This window comes from Ictalurus punctatus, chromosome 3, assembly GCF_001660625.3.
Source record: "Ictalurus punctatus breed USDA103 chromosome 3, Coco_2.0, whole genome shotgun sequence".
In the NCBI taxonomy this organism is placed as follows: Eukaryota; Metazoa; Chordata; class Actinopteri; order Siluriformes; family Ictaluridae; genus Ictalurus; species Ictalurus punctatus.
In genome coordinates this window covers 15,022,922-15,035,315 of record NC_030418.2, presented here as the reverse complement: position 1 = coordinate 15,035,315, position 12,394 = coordinate 15,022,922, and the positions used below count along the sequence as shown (strand labels likewise).

The 12,394-nt window shown below is 40.3% G+C and overlaps 1 protein-coding gene and 1 long non-coding RNA gene across 5 annotated transcripts in view; both read right to left on the bottom strand.

The window, feature by feature from the left end:
• The window catches only part of slc4a11 (solute carrier family 4 member 11), a 74,289-nt gene that overhangs the window by 12,230 nt on the left and 49,665 nt on the right, over nucleotides 1-12,394 (bottom strand). For all 4 annotated transcript variants that reach the window (XM_053679634.1, XM_053679635.1, XM_053679636.1 and 1 more), the window contains 9 exons: nucleotides 11,419-11,542; nucleotides 9,954-10,163; nucleotides 8,220-8,304; nucleotides 7,991-8,116; nucleotides 5,229-5,342; nucleotides 2,518-2,650; nucleotides 2,326-2,399; nucleotides 1,992-2,217; nucleotides 1,804-1,910 (listed from right to left, as the gene is read on the bottom strand). In XM_053679634.1, coding sequence (XP_053535609.1) covers nucleotides 1,804-1,910; nucleotides 1,992-2,217; nucleotides 2,326-2,399; nucleotides 2,518-2,650; nucleotides 5,229-5,342; nucleotides 7,991-8,116; nucleotides 8,220-8,304; nucleotides 9,954-10,163; nucleotides 11,419-11,542 — 1,199 coding nt within the window. The remainder of the gene's footprint in view (nucleotides 1-1,803; nucleotides 1,911-1,991; nucleotides 2,218-2,325; nucleotides 2,400-2,517; nucleotides 2,651-5,228; nucleotides 5,343-7,990; nucleotides 8,117-8,219; nucleotides 8,305-9,953; nucleotides 10,164-11,418; nucleotides 11,543-12,394) is intronic.
• Nucleotides 201-1,791, bottom strand: LOC108263470 (uncharacterized). The gene is made up of 2 exons (XR_001812179.2): nucleotides 1,161-1,791; nucleotides 201-1,040 (listed from the first exon to the last, which is right to left on the bottom strand). It is a non-coding gene; the product is annotated as an uncharacterized LOC108263470 (long non-coding RNA).

Genomic DNA, 12,394 nt, shown 5'->3' with positions numbered 1-12,394 from the left:
CTATTGCAGCACTAAATCTGAGGAAAGACGAGTCAACAGCGATGTGCACAGATAAAGCATACTTTGCTTTGCTTTAATTAATAAATTTTATTTGCCATAACAGCCATTAATGTACAAATGAGATGTGTTACATAAATGCTTGATATGTAGTTTAAGCAGCTTGGTGCTAAGAAATAGAGACAAACTCATGGAGCCACATAATCTGTTTACCTCATCAAAACTTTTATTAAAAAAAAAAAAGACACTTTAGTAACAGTGCACTTTATTGTTTGCACTCTTTCAGCTCCCTCTATTTATTGATGTATAAATAAGAGTTATGTTTTTTTTTGTATGCAAGGAGGAAGTGAAATTGACAAAATTGTTGTAAATAAAACGGTTTGTTCAGTTCAGTGGTGTTATCATTGTGTCAAAAACAGAAGTAAAACAATAAATAAATATTGGTTCTGAATCGGTTATCGGGCACACAAACACGCAACTATCGGAATCGCTACCGAAATAAAAAATCAATATCGGTCGATCTCTAATTCAGAGCCCATCTTGATTGGTGAAAAAGAGGCAAAAAGCTAGTTGATACTTGCTATGACCTGCGACTTGCACATTTTCATCAAACAAATTCCATAGTTTGAGCCTAGATGTCCTAGATGTCAAAAGTTCAGCATTGGACTTGGTGAGGCAAAGATCTCTGATCAAGTCATTAAGGTCTTTTTGGTGGTGGTAGTATGGGTTTCTCTCCTCAGCTCCACCTGTGAAATTGTATTCTGGATCTGCAATACCTTCCTCGCTCTCTGACTTGCTGCTCACTTTTGAAGACGGCAGATCTCTGTTCGGAGGAGTGGGTATGGGAAGCTCAGAGCAGTGTGGCAAAGTGCTGATGGATGAAGGAAGGTCCAGATTATGTGATAACAGTTGCATTTTTTTGCCACTCCGACATTTGGAAGGGTCCACCATGCAGAAACAGCAGTTGCCTGAGTGGTCAGCGGGTTCCTGCCAAATTCTTGGGATAGCGAACTTCGTGGCTCTCTTTTCCCCTCTGTATCATCCTGTACAAGTAGAATCAAGTAAAATTGCATGAAAAAGAGATTGTTATGTGTGAGAGATTCTCATAACGTTTTTTTCTTAAATACAGTTTTCAATAAATTGAAACCAATTGTCCATCTTACCTTCCAGTTTTTTTTCTGCAGTGCTCACAGGTGAAAAGAGGTGACCACGGATTGTCTTGATCCCCGATTAGCATGCATAAATATGCCTTGTAGGCCTCACACATCTTAACAGATGCGTCCTTGGAGTACTTTTTCGCTCTTGTCTTGATAAATTCACCACAGGCATACTGTAGCAAGATGCGTCTGCTGGATGCTTACAGCCTCTTGATGCCAGCTAATAAAAAAATGCTGAAATGTTTCCATTTAGGTAGCTGGGACTACACGAAACTTGTGGGCTTAAGGAGAATGTGTTTATACTACAGTTTATATTACTGGGAATTTCTAGAATTCTGGAAATGTTCAGGAAAAAAGATCTGGAAATGTTCTGGAAAATAAAATTTTTTGAAATTTCCCTAGTTTTTTTTTTTCCTTTTAAATTTATGTGAACAATTCACCCGTTTTCTCATTAAAAATAAAGGTACTTTTGAAAATACCCATGTCCTGGTCACAAAAGAAACACTTGTAGGGAATAATAGCCATTTTCTATACAGCTGTGGTAGAAGCAATAAGGAAATAACACTTATTAACCAGGAACAAAAAAAAAAATCAATTGTTGAGTACAGTAATTGATATTTGCGCGTGTCTACAGAGCAACATCACTCACAGTCAATGTCGCTGAAGATGTAGGCACCAACGTAGGTGAAAATCAGCACCGAGATGGGCAGAGCACAGTCTGACAGAATCTCCCTCATTTTTGCGTGCAGGAAAGGACTGCACACACAGATTTTGTTAAAACATATCTCACTTTTAGGTCCCAAAGTATGTGCATGTATGTGCATGTTTGATCCTTACCTTCTCTTAAACTGGTAGAGTGTGTACCCAACCCACAAGGTCCCAAGCATAAGAAGGAGGCAAAGCAGTGGCCGTGCTCGTGTGCACAAAATGAAGGATTCTGGGAGCGACGGTAACCCTGCCCCTGTGAGGTTCATCTCCCCTACACTCAATGCTCCACTGATTCGATGCAGCTCCTCTACGCTGCCATTGGCCAATGTAGGAGGATGGTAATACTTATGGAAGACTGTAATGCATTTTCAAAAGATACGTTAAGTGAGGACTCTCACTGTTTTAACAGTCAAGCACATGGAAATGTACTAAAAATGAGACTGCGAAAGACACACAGACTTACTCTTGACAGTGCCTTTAACAGCATCTGCTACAAAAGCAATTGAAATGAACATAGCTATCACCTCCTCTATTGACCTGTAGACATAAGTAAGAAAACACGCATCAGATATCTAGCCGTATGAGAGTGAGTGAGTGAGCATGTGGGTGGGTGGGTGGGTGTGTGTGTGTGTGGGTATGTGTATGTGAGCCTAACCTCTTGAAGAGTTTAACGAGTAGACTGAGGTTGAAGACGCCTCCGATGATGAGGAACAGGCTGTTCCACAGACCAATGCAGGCATAGAACGCACTGAAATCCAGCTCATAATCATCACAGATCCCCCTGATTACTGTATACACGCAACACAAGTCTTATTAAAGGCATGATTGATAAGAAACACGTAAGCATTACAGTTAAAACAGCATGTGTGCAGTTCGTGTGTGCATGTATTTGTTATCTAGGAGCTTTTACTGTGGGTTAATGTACACACAAATCCCTTTCTATACATAGCACTATGACAGGAAAGAATGATGGTAGATGGAAGTAATCTGTAAGTAATTATACAGAATGGTTCTTGGTTATTTCTTGGTCTCTGTGTGTTCTTGCTCCTTTAGTCCATGCTCAAGAGCGCTGAAGTGTAGAGCTGATTATAGAGAAGGGTATTTGTACCTTGCATTTGCCTTTCTGCAACATGGACCCAAAAGTTGGCATTTCCACTAAAGCAGTCCATCACAAAACCTGATTTGTCTGAATACGTCAACCGGAAATATACAAATCAACTGCTCCGAATAAACAACCTGGAAAACTACAACAGGGGACTAGTGTTTTAAAACTGCTTTAAAATTCTTCTTTTTAACCAATGAACAGATCAAACACACCTCCAGAATGTAGACTAAGACTACCACAAAGAGATGCCCTTTACCACAGGTTGCAAACCACTGCTAACCCAAACAGGAAACAGGAAGGTTAATGTTGGCTAAGCCAGTATGGAAAGAGCAAAATGTGTTTAAAAAACAAAAAACCCAAACTGCCAAAGCTTATGACAATGGGTCACAGATTTCAGGCAATAATCAACTGCAAATGCAACTATAAATATCAGATCATTTAGGATTTTGTTCATTTAGTAATGAATAAAAAGTGCTGTGATTCATTTAAGGTTATCCCATTGGATATACATGAATTAAAGCTAAAATGTGTTTCTGCCTTATTGTTTCATTTTAAATGCCACCATCGCCACCAGCTTGCTCAATTGGGATAAATTCACACATTTAAAATCTGTATCTTGTGTTTATATGTTTCTGTAAAGCTGCATTTGGACAACGTCCATTGTAAAAAGCGCTATAGAAATTAAACTGAATTGAATTAAATTCCATGCACTGAACAAACAGTAAAGAAATGTGTATATCTGTTCACATACTCATGATGTGCACTGTATTTAAAAACTTATATTACAAACTTTCATTTCTTCTTCTGTTTCGGATGTGTGTGTGTGTGTGTGTGTGTGTGTGTGTGTGTGTGTGTGTGTGTGTGTGTTTGTGTATCTTTTCGAGAACATTTAAAAACATCACAACAATCTCCCCTTTTATTCCCAAGACCAGCAAACATCTTCACGAATTCTTCCACAAACAGTCAGATAATTCTCTCAAGTATTTCCATTAAGTTCATCAACACAAACCCACAAGCAAGACTCTGATTGGGAGAGAAAAACCACACATCTTGCCCAAACAAACTGCAGCCATGCTTGATAGTTAGTCTCCTGGTTTGAGAGTGAGAAATCCTTTCTACAGCATACTGCGGTTACGAGAGCTCTAATTCTACACACAGACTCATTATTCACTCAGAGAATGAAGTAAACAACTCTTGTAAACAGAATGAGATGAGTGCGAGCGTGTGTGGGAGAGGGGCACTGGTTTTACATATGGTTTAGTGTGGATGTGTACATCAGGTAGCAATATCCATGAAGATACCAATGTGTGTGTGTGAGAGGAATAGTCATGCCACTGATGAAGATAGGGTGTGTGTGTGTGTGTGTGTGTGTAAGGAATAGTCATGCCACTGATGAAGATAGGGTGTGTGTGTGTGTGTGTGTGTGTGTGTGTGTGTGTGAGTGTGTGAGGAATAGTCATGCCACTGATGAAGATAGGGGGTGTGTGTGTGTGTGTGTGTGTGTGAGTGTGTGAGGAATAGTCATGCCACTGATGAAGATAGTGGTGTATGTGTGTGTGTGTGTGTGTGTGTGTGTGTGTGTAAGGAATAGTCATGCCACTGATGAAGATAGGGTGTGTGTGTGTGTGTGTGTGTGTGTGTGTGTGTAAGGAATAGTCATGCCACTGATGAAGATAGGGTGTGTGTGTGTGTGTGTGTGTGTGTGTGTGTGTAAGGAATAGTCATGCCACTGATGAAGATAGGGTGTGTGTGTGTGTGTGTGTGTGTGTGTGTGTGTGTGTGTGAGTGTGTGAGGAATAGTCATGCCACTGATGAAGATAGGGGGTGTGTGTGTGTGTGTGAGTGTGTGAGGAATAGTCATGCCACTGATGAAGATAGTGGTGTATGTGTGTGTGTGTGTGTGTGTGTGTGTGTGTGTGTGTGTGTGTGTGTGTGTGTAAGGAATAGTCATGCCACTGATGAAGATAGGGTGTGTGTGTGTGTGTGTGTGTGTGTGTGTGTGTGAGTGTGTGAGGAATAGTCATGCCACTGATGAAGATAGGGGGTGTGTGTGTGTGTGTGTGTGTGTGTGTGTGTGTGTGTGTGTGAGTGTGTGAGGAATAGTCATGCCACTGATGAAGATAGTGGTGTATGTGTGTGTGTGTGTGTGTGTGTGTGTGTGTGTGTGTGTGTGTGTGTGTGTGTGTGTGTGTGTGTGTAAGGAATAGTCATGCCACTGATGAAGATAGTGGGGTGTGTGTGTGTGTGAGGAATAGCCATACCGCTGATGAAGATGGCGATAGGTGCAGTAGTTAGGGGAATGACCAGAGGAGAACCAGCAAACAGCGAATAGATGATTCCACCTATACTTTGCCCAATGATCGTCCTCTGAACATCTAATACACACAGAGATAAACAATCTGTAATCTATTTAAGAAAACTTTTCTTAAATAAAAGCAAAACTAAACAAATGACATACAATATCAAAGATCAAATAAAAATACTCAAATAAAAAAATACAAAAAAGAACAAATAAAAGTAAAAAATGTGTGACACTGAAGAAAGTGGAAAAATAAATAATCCGACAGAAAGAAAACCTACATATCATGTGACAACATTTCCTAGCACCACTCCTAAAAACTAAAACTGAGCTATAAAACAAAAAAAACAAAAAAAAATACTTTTAACTATTTTATCCACAATGCTGTTATTTTTTTATACCAGAGGGCTTTAAATTCTCGATTCGGAGCAGTCCGAATCTTCTATGTAGCGATGACTAGAATTAAAATCACAGGTTTATATTAATGCACACGTTCTGATACGTTACTGTTTCTTTAATAACAATACTTGGAGTTAGTGTTGTTTCATAAATTCCGTATCAATAGATTACGCTGCACAAATAAATGTAGCAAGATTCACAAACAAATTAAACAAATTCACAAATAAATAGAATGAGATCCAAAAATATGTTTCTCAAAAATGAACTTCATTTCAAAAATGAAATAAAATGAGATTTGCAAATACTTTTTTTTTTTTACAAATATATTTTAATGTCACAATCTCTCCTGACTCTGCCTGCCATTCATTTATGCATCGTGTCCTGCGCATTTGTGTATCGTGTCCTGCGCATTTGTGTATCGAGTCCTGCGCATTTGTGTATCGTGTCCTGCGCATTTGTGTATCGTGTCCTGCGCATTTGTGTATCGTGTCCTGCGCATTTGTGTATCGAGTCCTGCGCATTTGTGTAACGTGTCCTGCGCACTTGTGTTTCGTGTCCTGCGCATTTGTGTAACGTGTCCTGCGCATTTGTGCAAAGTGTCCTGCGCATTTGTGTATCGTGTCCTGCGCATTTGTGCATCGTGTCCTGCGCATTTGTGCATCGTGTCCTACGCATTTGTGTATCGTGTCCTGCGCATTTGTGCATCGTGTCCTACGCATTTGTGTATCGTGTCCTACACATTTGTGTAAAGTGTCCTGCGCATTTGTGTAACGTGTCCTGCGCATTTGTGTAACGTGTCCTGCGCATTTGTGTAACATGTCCTGCGCATTTGTGCAAAGTGTTCTGCGCATTTGTGTGTCGTGTCCTGTGCATTGTGTCCTGCGCATTTGTGTAAAGTGTCCTGCGCATTTGTGTATCGTGTCCTGCGCATTTCTGTATCGTGTCCTGCGCATTTGTGTATCGTGTCCTGCGCATTTGTTTAATGTGTCCTGCGCATTTGTGCATCGCTGCATATAGTTTCCTGTAAGGAGATGCTTCCACAAGCCACACAATGAAATTTCCGCTTGTACTGGGGGTGCCCGTGTTCAGCATTGAATTTTTATTATGATGTCGCACTATACAGTAGCGATTAAAGGCTCATATGAAAGTAGACACTGAGTTTTAAGAATTTTTCATAAGGATTTATTTTTAATTTTACCTAGCCTACTAGGTTTAAATGTTATATTTTTATTCTGGTAGTTCTATACAGTCTTTTACTATTAATAAAGCTTTAGTTGTGCTTTCCGTTTTTATCTCTGTACCACTGTAATTGTGGAGAGGTGTGAATTGTTTGCCCAACACAGGGCTTCACACTCCTCCCCTTTCCCGTCACCCTGTTCACCAGCAGCTCAACACAGAGTCATGATACTCTACACATGGAATCCCAACAGTGTCCTGACTAATCTTATAACAGACATGCAGCACTAAAATAATTCATTTGTTTACTGATTGAAAGAGTCGATTTTCATGTACTGAGAGAAAGGATTAACATTCATAGAAGGAGTCTCTAATGTCAACAGTCAATTGTGGCGGCCAAGCGTTCATAGCGACGTCGCGTTTTGATCCTTCAATGTCGGCTCTTCCTATAATTGTGAAGCAGAATTGTTCACCCACTAACAGGGAACATGAGCTGGGTTTAGACCGTCGAGAGACAGGTTAGTTTTACCCTACTGATGATGTGTTGTTGCAATAGTAATCCTGCTCAGTACGAGAGGAACGTTTGGTGCATGTGCTTGGCTGAGGAGCCACTGGTGCGAAGCTACCATCTCTGGGATTATGACTGAACACCTCTAAGTCAGAATCCCACTTAAACGTAACGATACCGCAGCGGCGTGGATCTTCGGTTGGTCTGGAGTAGTCGGGGAGTCCCCCTCCCCGGCGGGCAGAGCCGCTCGCTAACGGTCCGGGGTGTGGCAGGACGAGTGCCGCACCCACTCCGATTTCGCACCACAGGTTTGTGTCGAACCTGGTGCTAAATGAATCGTAAACGACCTGATTCTGGGTCGGAGGTAAACCTATTCCTATACGTTTGCTGGGGTAGTAATGTTGTTGATTATTTTCCTGTAACATCATGCCACGGTACGTATAATATAATATAATATAATTATTATTAGTTTAATATAAACTATAAAAATCTATTATTAATTATTAATAATCTGAGCATAATTGTCTTGTTGTTAGATATATTTATATGGTTAGCTATAAAGCGTTTGTGTGTGTGTGTGTGTGTGTGTGTGTGTGTGTGTGTGTGAGAGAGAGAGAGAGATTCTTTGTTCTTGTCTTCACCTATTTCTCCTCTTGTGCTTTCATCATTGAGTGAGCCAAATGCAATGGCAGGAAGCAGAACGGCAATGTAGAGGAAAATGGACGTCGTCATGTACTTCACTAGTGCTTTATTGTTGCCCACTATGCCTGAAACACAACCCACACACAGACATTTAAAAATATATCTTTCTATGCGCAATATACATAATCACATGGACCGTGTGTATGTGTCTGTTTATTGGCCTTTTACCATCAGTAAAGTCCGATATATAGAAGGGCATGCGGCGACACAGATCCTCATAGATGCCTCTGCCCACTCTGAAAAAATCTCTACACTACAGAGGGTACAGAAAGGGAGACAGCACAATTATACACACACCCTCTGAGCTAAACACAAACACACACACAAAATAAAATATATTCTCTAAAGGGAGAAGCTCAGCACTAAACCCCACACAAGCATATCAATTAACACACACAAGACTCTTGCAGAATCACAAGCGAAATCTAAAGAAAAGCTGCGTCCATGCTAACGGAACAGTTCACGCTGCAGAAAGGAGAAATACAGAGCTAAAGCAAGCAAATGAGCAAACGCACACATACGTGCGCTGTCAAATAAAAACACAGAACCACAAACTCTCGAACGCACATAAGTACACATGTACACAAATACGCGTACACATTCGCACCAGTCAATCACACGGACACAGGCATCTACACATTCGTACACAGAAGCGCAGTTGAATCTCACTCACACAGAGCCCCCTGCACAGCAGAGAGAGAGACACAAGGTGAGCAGAGACTGCAGACTGGAGAGAGAGAGACAGCCAGGCATTAGAAACACCCTGCTACAATGTCACTACAAGGTTAAAGCAACAAAACAGCATTAGCAGAATCACTACGATGCAACGATGGCCCACGTCTATCTGAACACTTCTCATATATAGATATAGTAATAGACGTGGATCAATGATGCATCTAAATCAAGAGTCTCTAAAAGCATCGCAAGAGGAATCACTGCTGTAAGATTTACAAAACCCATCTGAGGGGTAAACATCCAAAAATCCTGTATTGTTCTAAAAGGGTTTTTATATATTAATAATATACAGTTGTTTCCATAATTAACACAGGATACATACACACACATATGTGAACTGTATCAAATCTTCTTTGAGTCTCGGTGTGTAATTCCATAACACACACACAGCCTACTTGAGGCAATTCTTTTAGAGGTTTTAGATTCATTACATTCTATACATAATGAACTCATTTATTATATCACTGCCTGTCTGGTATGTGTGCATATGTACATGTGCGTGTGTTTGTCAGACAGACAGAGAGAGAGAGAGAGAGAGAGAGAGAGAGAGAGAGAGAGAGAGAGAGAGAGAGAGAGAGAGAGAGAGAGAGAATGATTTTTCTTGTGGCTGTTTCTTTGTAATGAATAGCTTTTGGTACATACACTCACTGATACACACAAGAGCACACACACACACACACACACACACACACACACACACACACACACACACACACACGCACAATATAATGACCCTCCACCTGGATGACATTCTTCAGATGTGATAGAATGAAAAAAATTAAACAAAACTATTTGGCCCTCTTTTCACTTCCTTATGGAGAGGCCTTTTACAAGCGGGAAACCTCAGCCATGGTGGTCTGCGTGGATGTGTATGCATTTGTGTGTGTGTGTGCAAAATAAGAAGCAAACAAGCTAAATTCTCATAAGCTGATGCATGCTCTGCAGTAGACAATAACAAGCCAGTCACCAAAAAGTCAGGCGTCAGCATAGGTGAAAATGAGAGAGGAAGAGCACAACGCAAGAAGCAAAATTGGGATGTAAACAAAAACAAATATAGATGCATGTATGTATGCGCTATGAATGAAAAATATCTGACACAGATGGTTAAAACCAAACATGTCCAAACCACAGCTACATACATGCATACCCACCCGTATCTAAACGTACCTTGAGTGGTTTGTGGCTGTGTGGGTCAGTCTCTTCCTCCTCAACTGTGGAAGTTTTGCACTTGGCAGCGGTCAGGTGGTACCTCTGAATGACTAGTGCCTCTTTAAACTCCTCTGGAGTCTTACTCTCCAGCAGCTTCTGTCTGAAGGAGATGTCTGAGAACATGCTCGCAAATGTCCGGCCTAGCTCCATTGCTGTCTTGGTGCTTTTCTGAAGGAGAGGAGAGGAGAGGAAAGAAGAGGAGAGGAAAGAAGAGGAGATTAGAATAGAGGAGAAGAGAGGAGATTAGAGGAGAGGACAGGACAGGAGAGGAAAGAAGAAGAGAGGAGAGAAGAAGAGAGGAGATTAGAGGAGAGAATAGAACAGGAGAGGAGAGAAGAAGAGAGATGAGAAGAGATGAGAATAGAATAGAAGAGAGGAGAAGAGAGGTGAGGAGAGGAGAGAAGAGAGGAGAAGAGATGAGAGGAAAAAAGAGGAGAAGAGAAGAGAGGAGGGGAGATTAGAGGAGAGGATAAAAGAAGAGATTAGAGAAGAAGACAAAAGAGAGGAGAAGAGGGGAGAAGACAAGAGAGGAGAGAAGAAGAGGGGAGAGAAGAGGAGAGGAGATTAGAAGAGAAGAGATTAGAAGAGAAGAGAGGAGAGGAGAAGAGATTCGAAGAGAAGAGAGGAGAAGAGAAGAGAGGAGAAGAGAAGAGAGAAGAGAAGAGAGGAGAAGAGAAGAGAGGAGAAGAGAGAAGAAAAGAGAGGAGAAGAAAACAGTGTAATAAACACTTACATTGTTTATGGCATGTCTGATGTTAAATATCCATTGTACTTATTTTTCTTGTGCAGTTATAATAATTGATTGGTTGTTATATAACTCATTTAACTAAAGCACTATTGAAAATAAGCCAATGCAATTATTTAACAGTGTTTTAATCATTCCTGTAATTGAACTTTTCTGACTGAGTGACTAATCCTTTCACTTCCTGTCAGCATATGAACAGCAGAAATGTGCAATCTAATTCTTCTGGATTACATCTAAGCACAAGAACATTTATTTATTTTTTACGTTACATAATGTTTGTTTTGCTTCAGTTTAATACACACAATGTGCAGAGAGATAAATCTGTAAAAGCAAGCAATCCTGCTTTTAGTGAAATGAGTAATTGAGCACACAAATGTGCCTCTGTGTGTGTGTGTGTGTGTGTGTGTGAGTGTGTGTGTGATAGAGAAAGAGAGTGGCATCTGCTGTGCAGAGTAGCACATAATAGGAGAGAGAGGCTAAGGTGATTACAGTACAGTCTAAACAGAAACACCCTGATTTATGGTTCAACCATAGTTCCTGAGAACAGCAGGGCTCCCATAACGCTTCAGATGATAGAACTGTAGAAGGTCAGGGTGGTCAGCATATACAGTGTGTGTGTGTGTGTGTGTGTGTGTGTGTGTGTGTGTGTGTGTGTGTGTGCGCGTGTGTGTGTGTTACCATCTTAAGAGGTGCAAGTATAAGGATGACGTAGCGGACCTCAGCACAGTTCTCTCCCCAGTTCTGAGGCCGGTCCAACCGAGAGATGCACACATGCCGCCTTTGTAAGTTCTTCACATTGCAGCTGTTAGAGAGAATGCTAATTTTATGTCTATACATACAATAAAATTTAATTTAAATAAACAATCACTTTTATGTTAAAAGTACATATTACTAAAATGACATAGTGGCTCTGAAATATTATTATACTGTGTGTGTTTCATTTCCACTTAACGTATTACTATGTCATTTTAGTTTTAACATAAAAGTGGTTGTTTATATATATATAAAGAATAAATATACACTGAAATTCTGACACATCAACATTTTTTGTTAATCCTTATAGGGCCATTATTATTGTTATTATTATTATTATTATTATTATCTATTCTATTGTTGAATTCTTACTTATTGGCTACTAGTTTCTGTGGTGAGAGAGACAGACAGACATGGGAACCATACATTTTTCTGTTTCTGAACGAAAGCTGGCAGCCAGCGAATTACAGTGCAGTATGTGCACAGAGATACATTTATGCAGGAAAAAAAAAAAAGTGTAGATCTGATTTTATAATATCATTTTCTCCTATTAACATGTTATTTTAATCAACAATTCCTGGCAAGACCACCGTGGACACCCAACGCGTGTCTCATTAGTTTTTAGGCACAGGTCTGATTTGCTTCGGCCGCAGAAGACAGTTGTCGGTTTTAACCAGCATTTCAGTACTGCGAGATGTTTGGCAGTGGGCCGTGTTTGGACCACAGCCCACAGGCCTTGAGTTTGACATGTGCTGTAGTAAGAGAACAATTATAGAATAATGTATAATAATGTGGTATAGTAATGTGCTTATTAGTATAGTAATACTATATTAATAAGCACATCATTACAAAAATGTGCATATTCAGTATGAAAGTGTTGAGAAAAATCTAGTGGACTCAC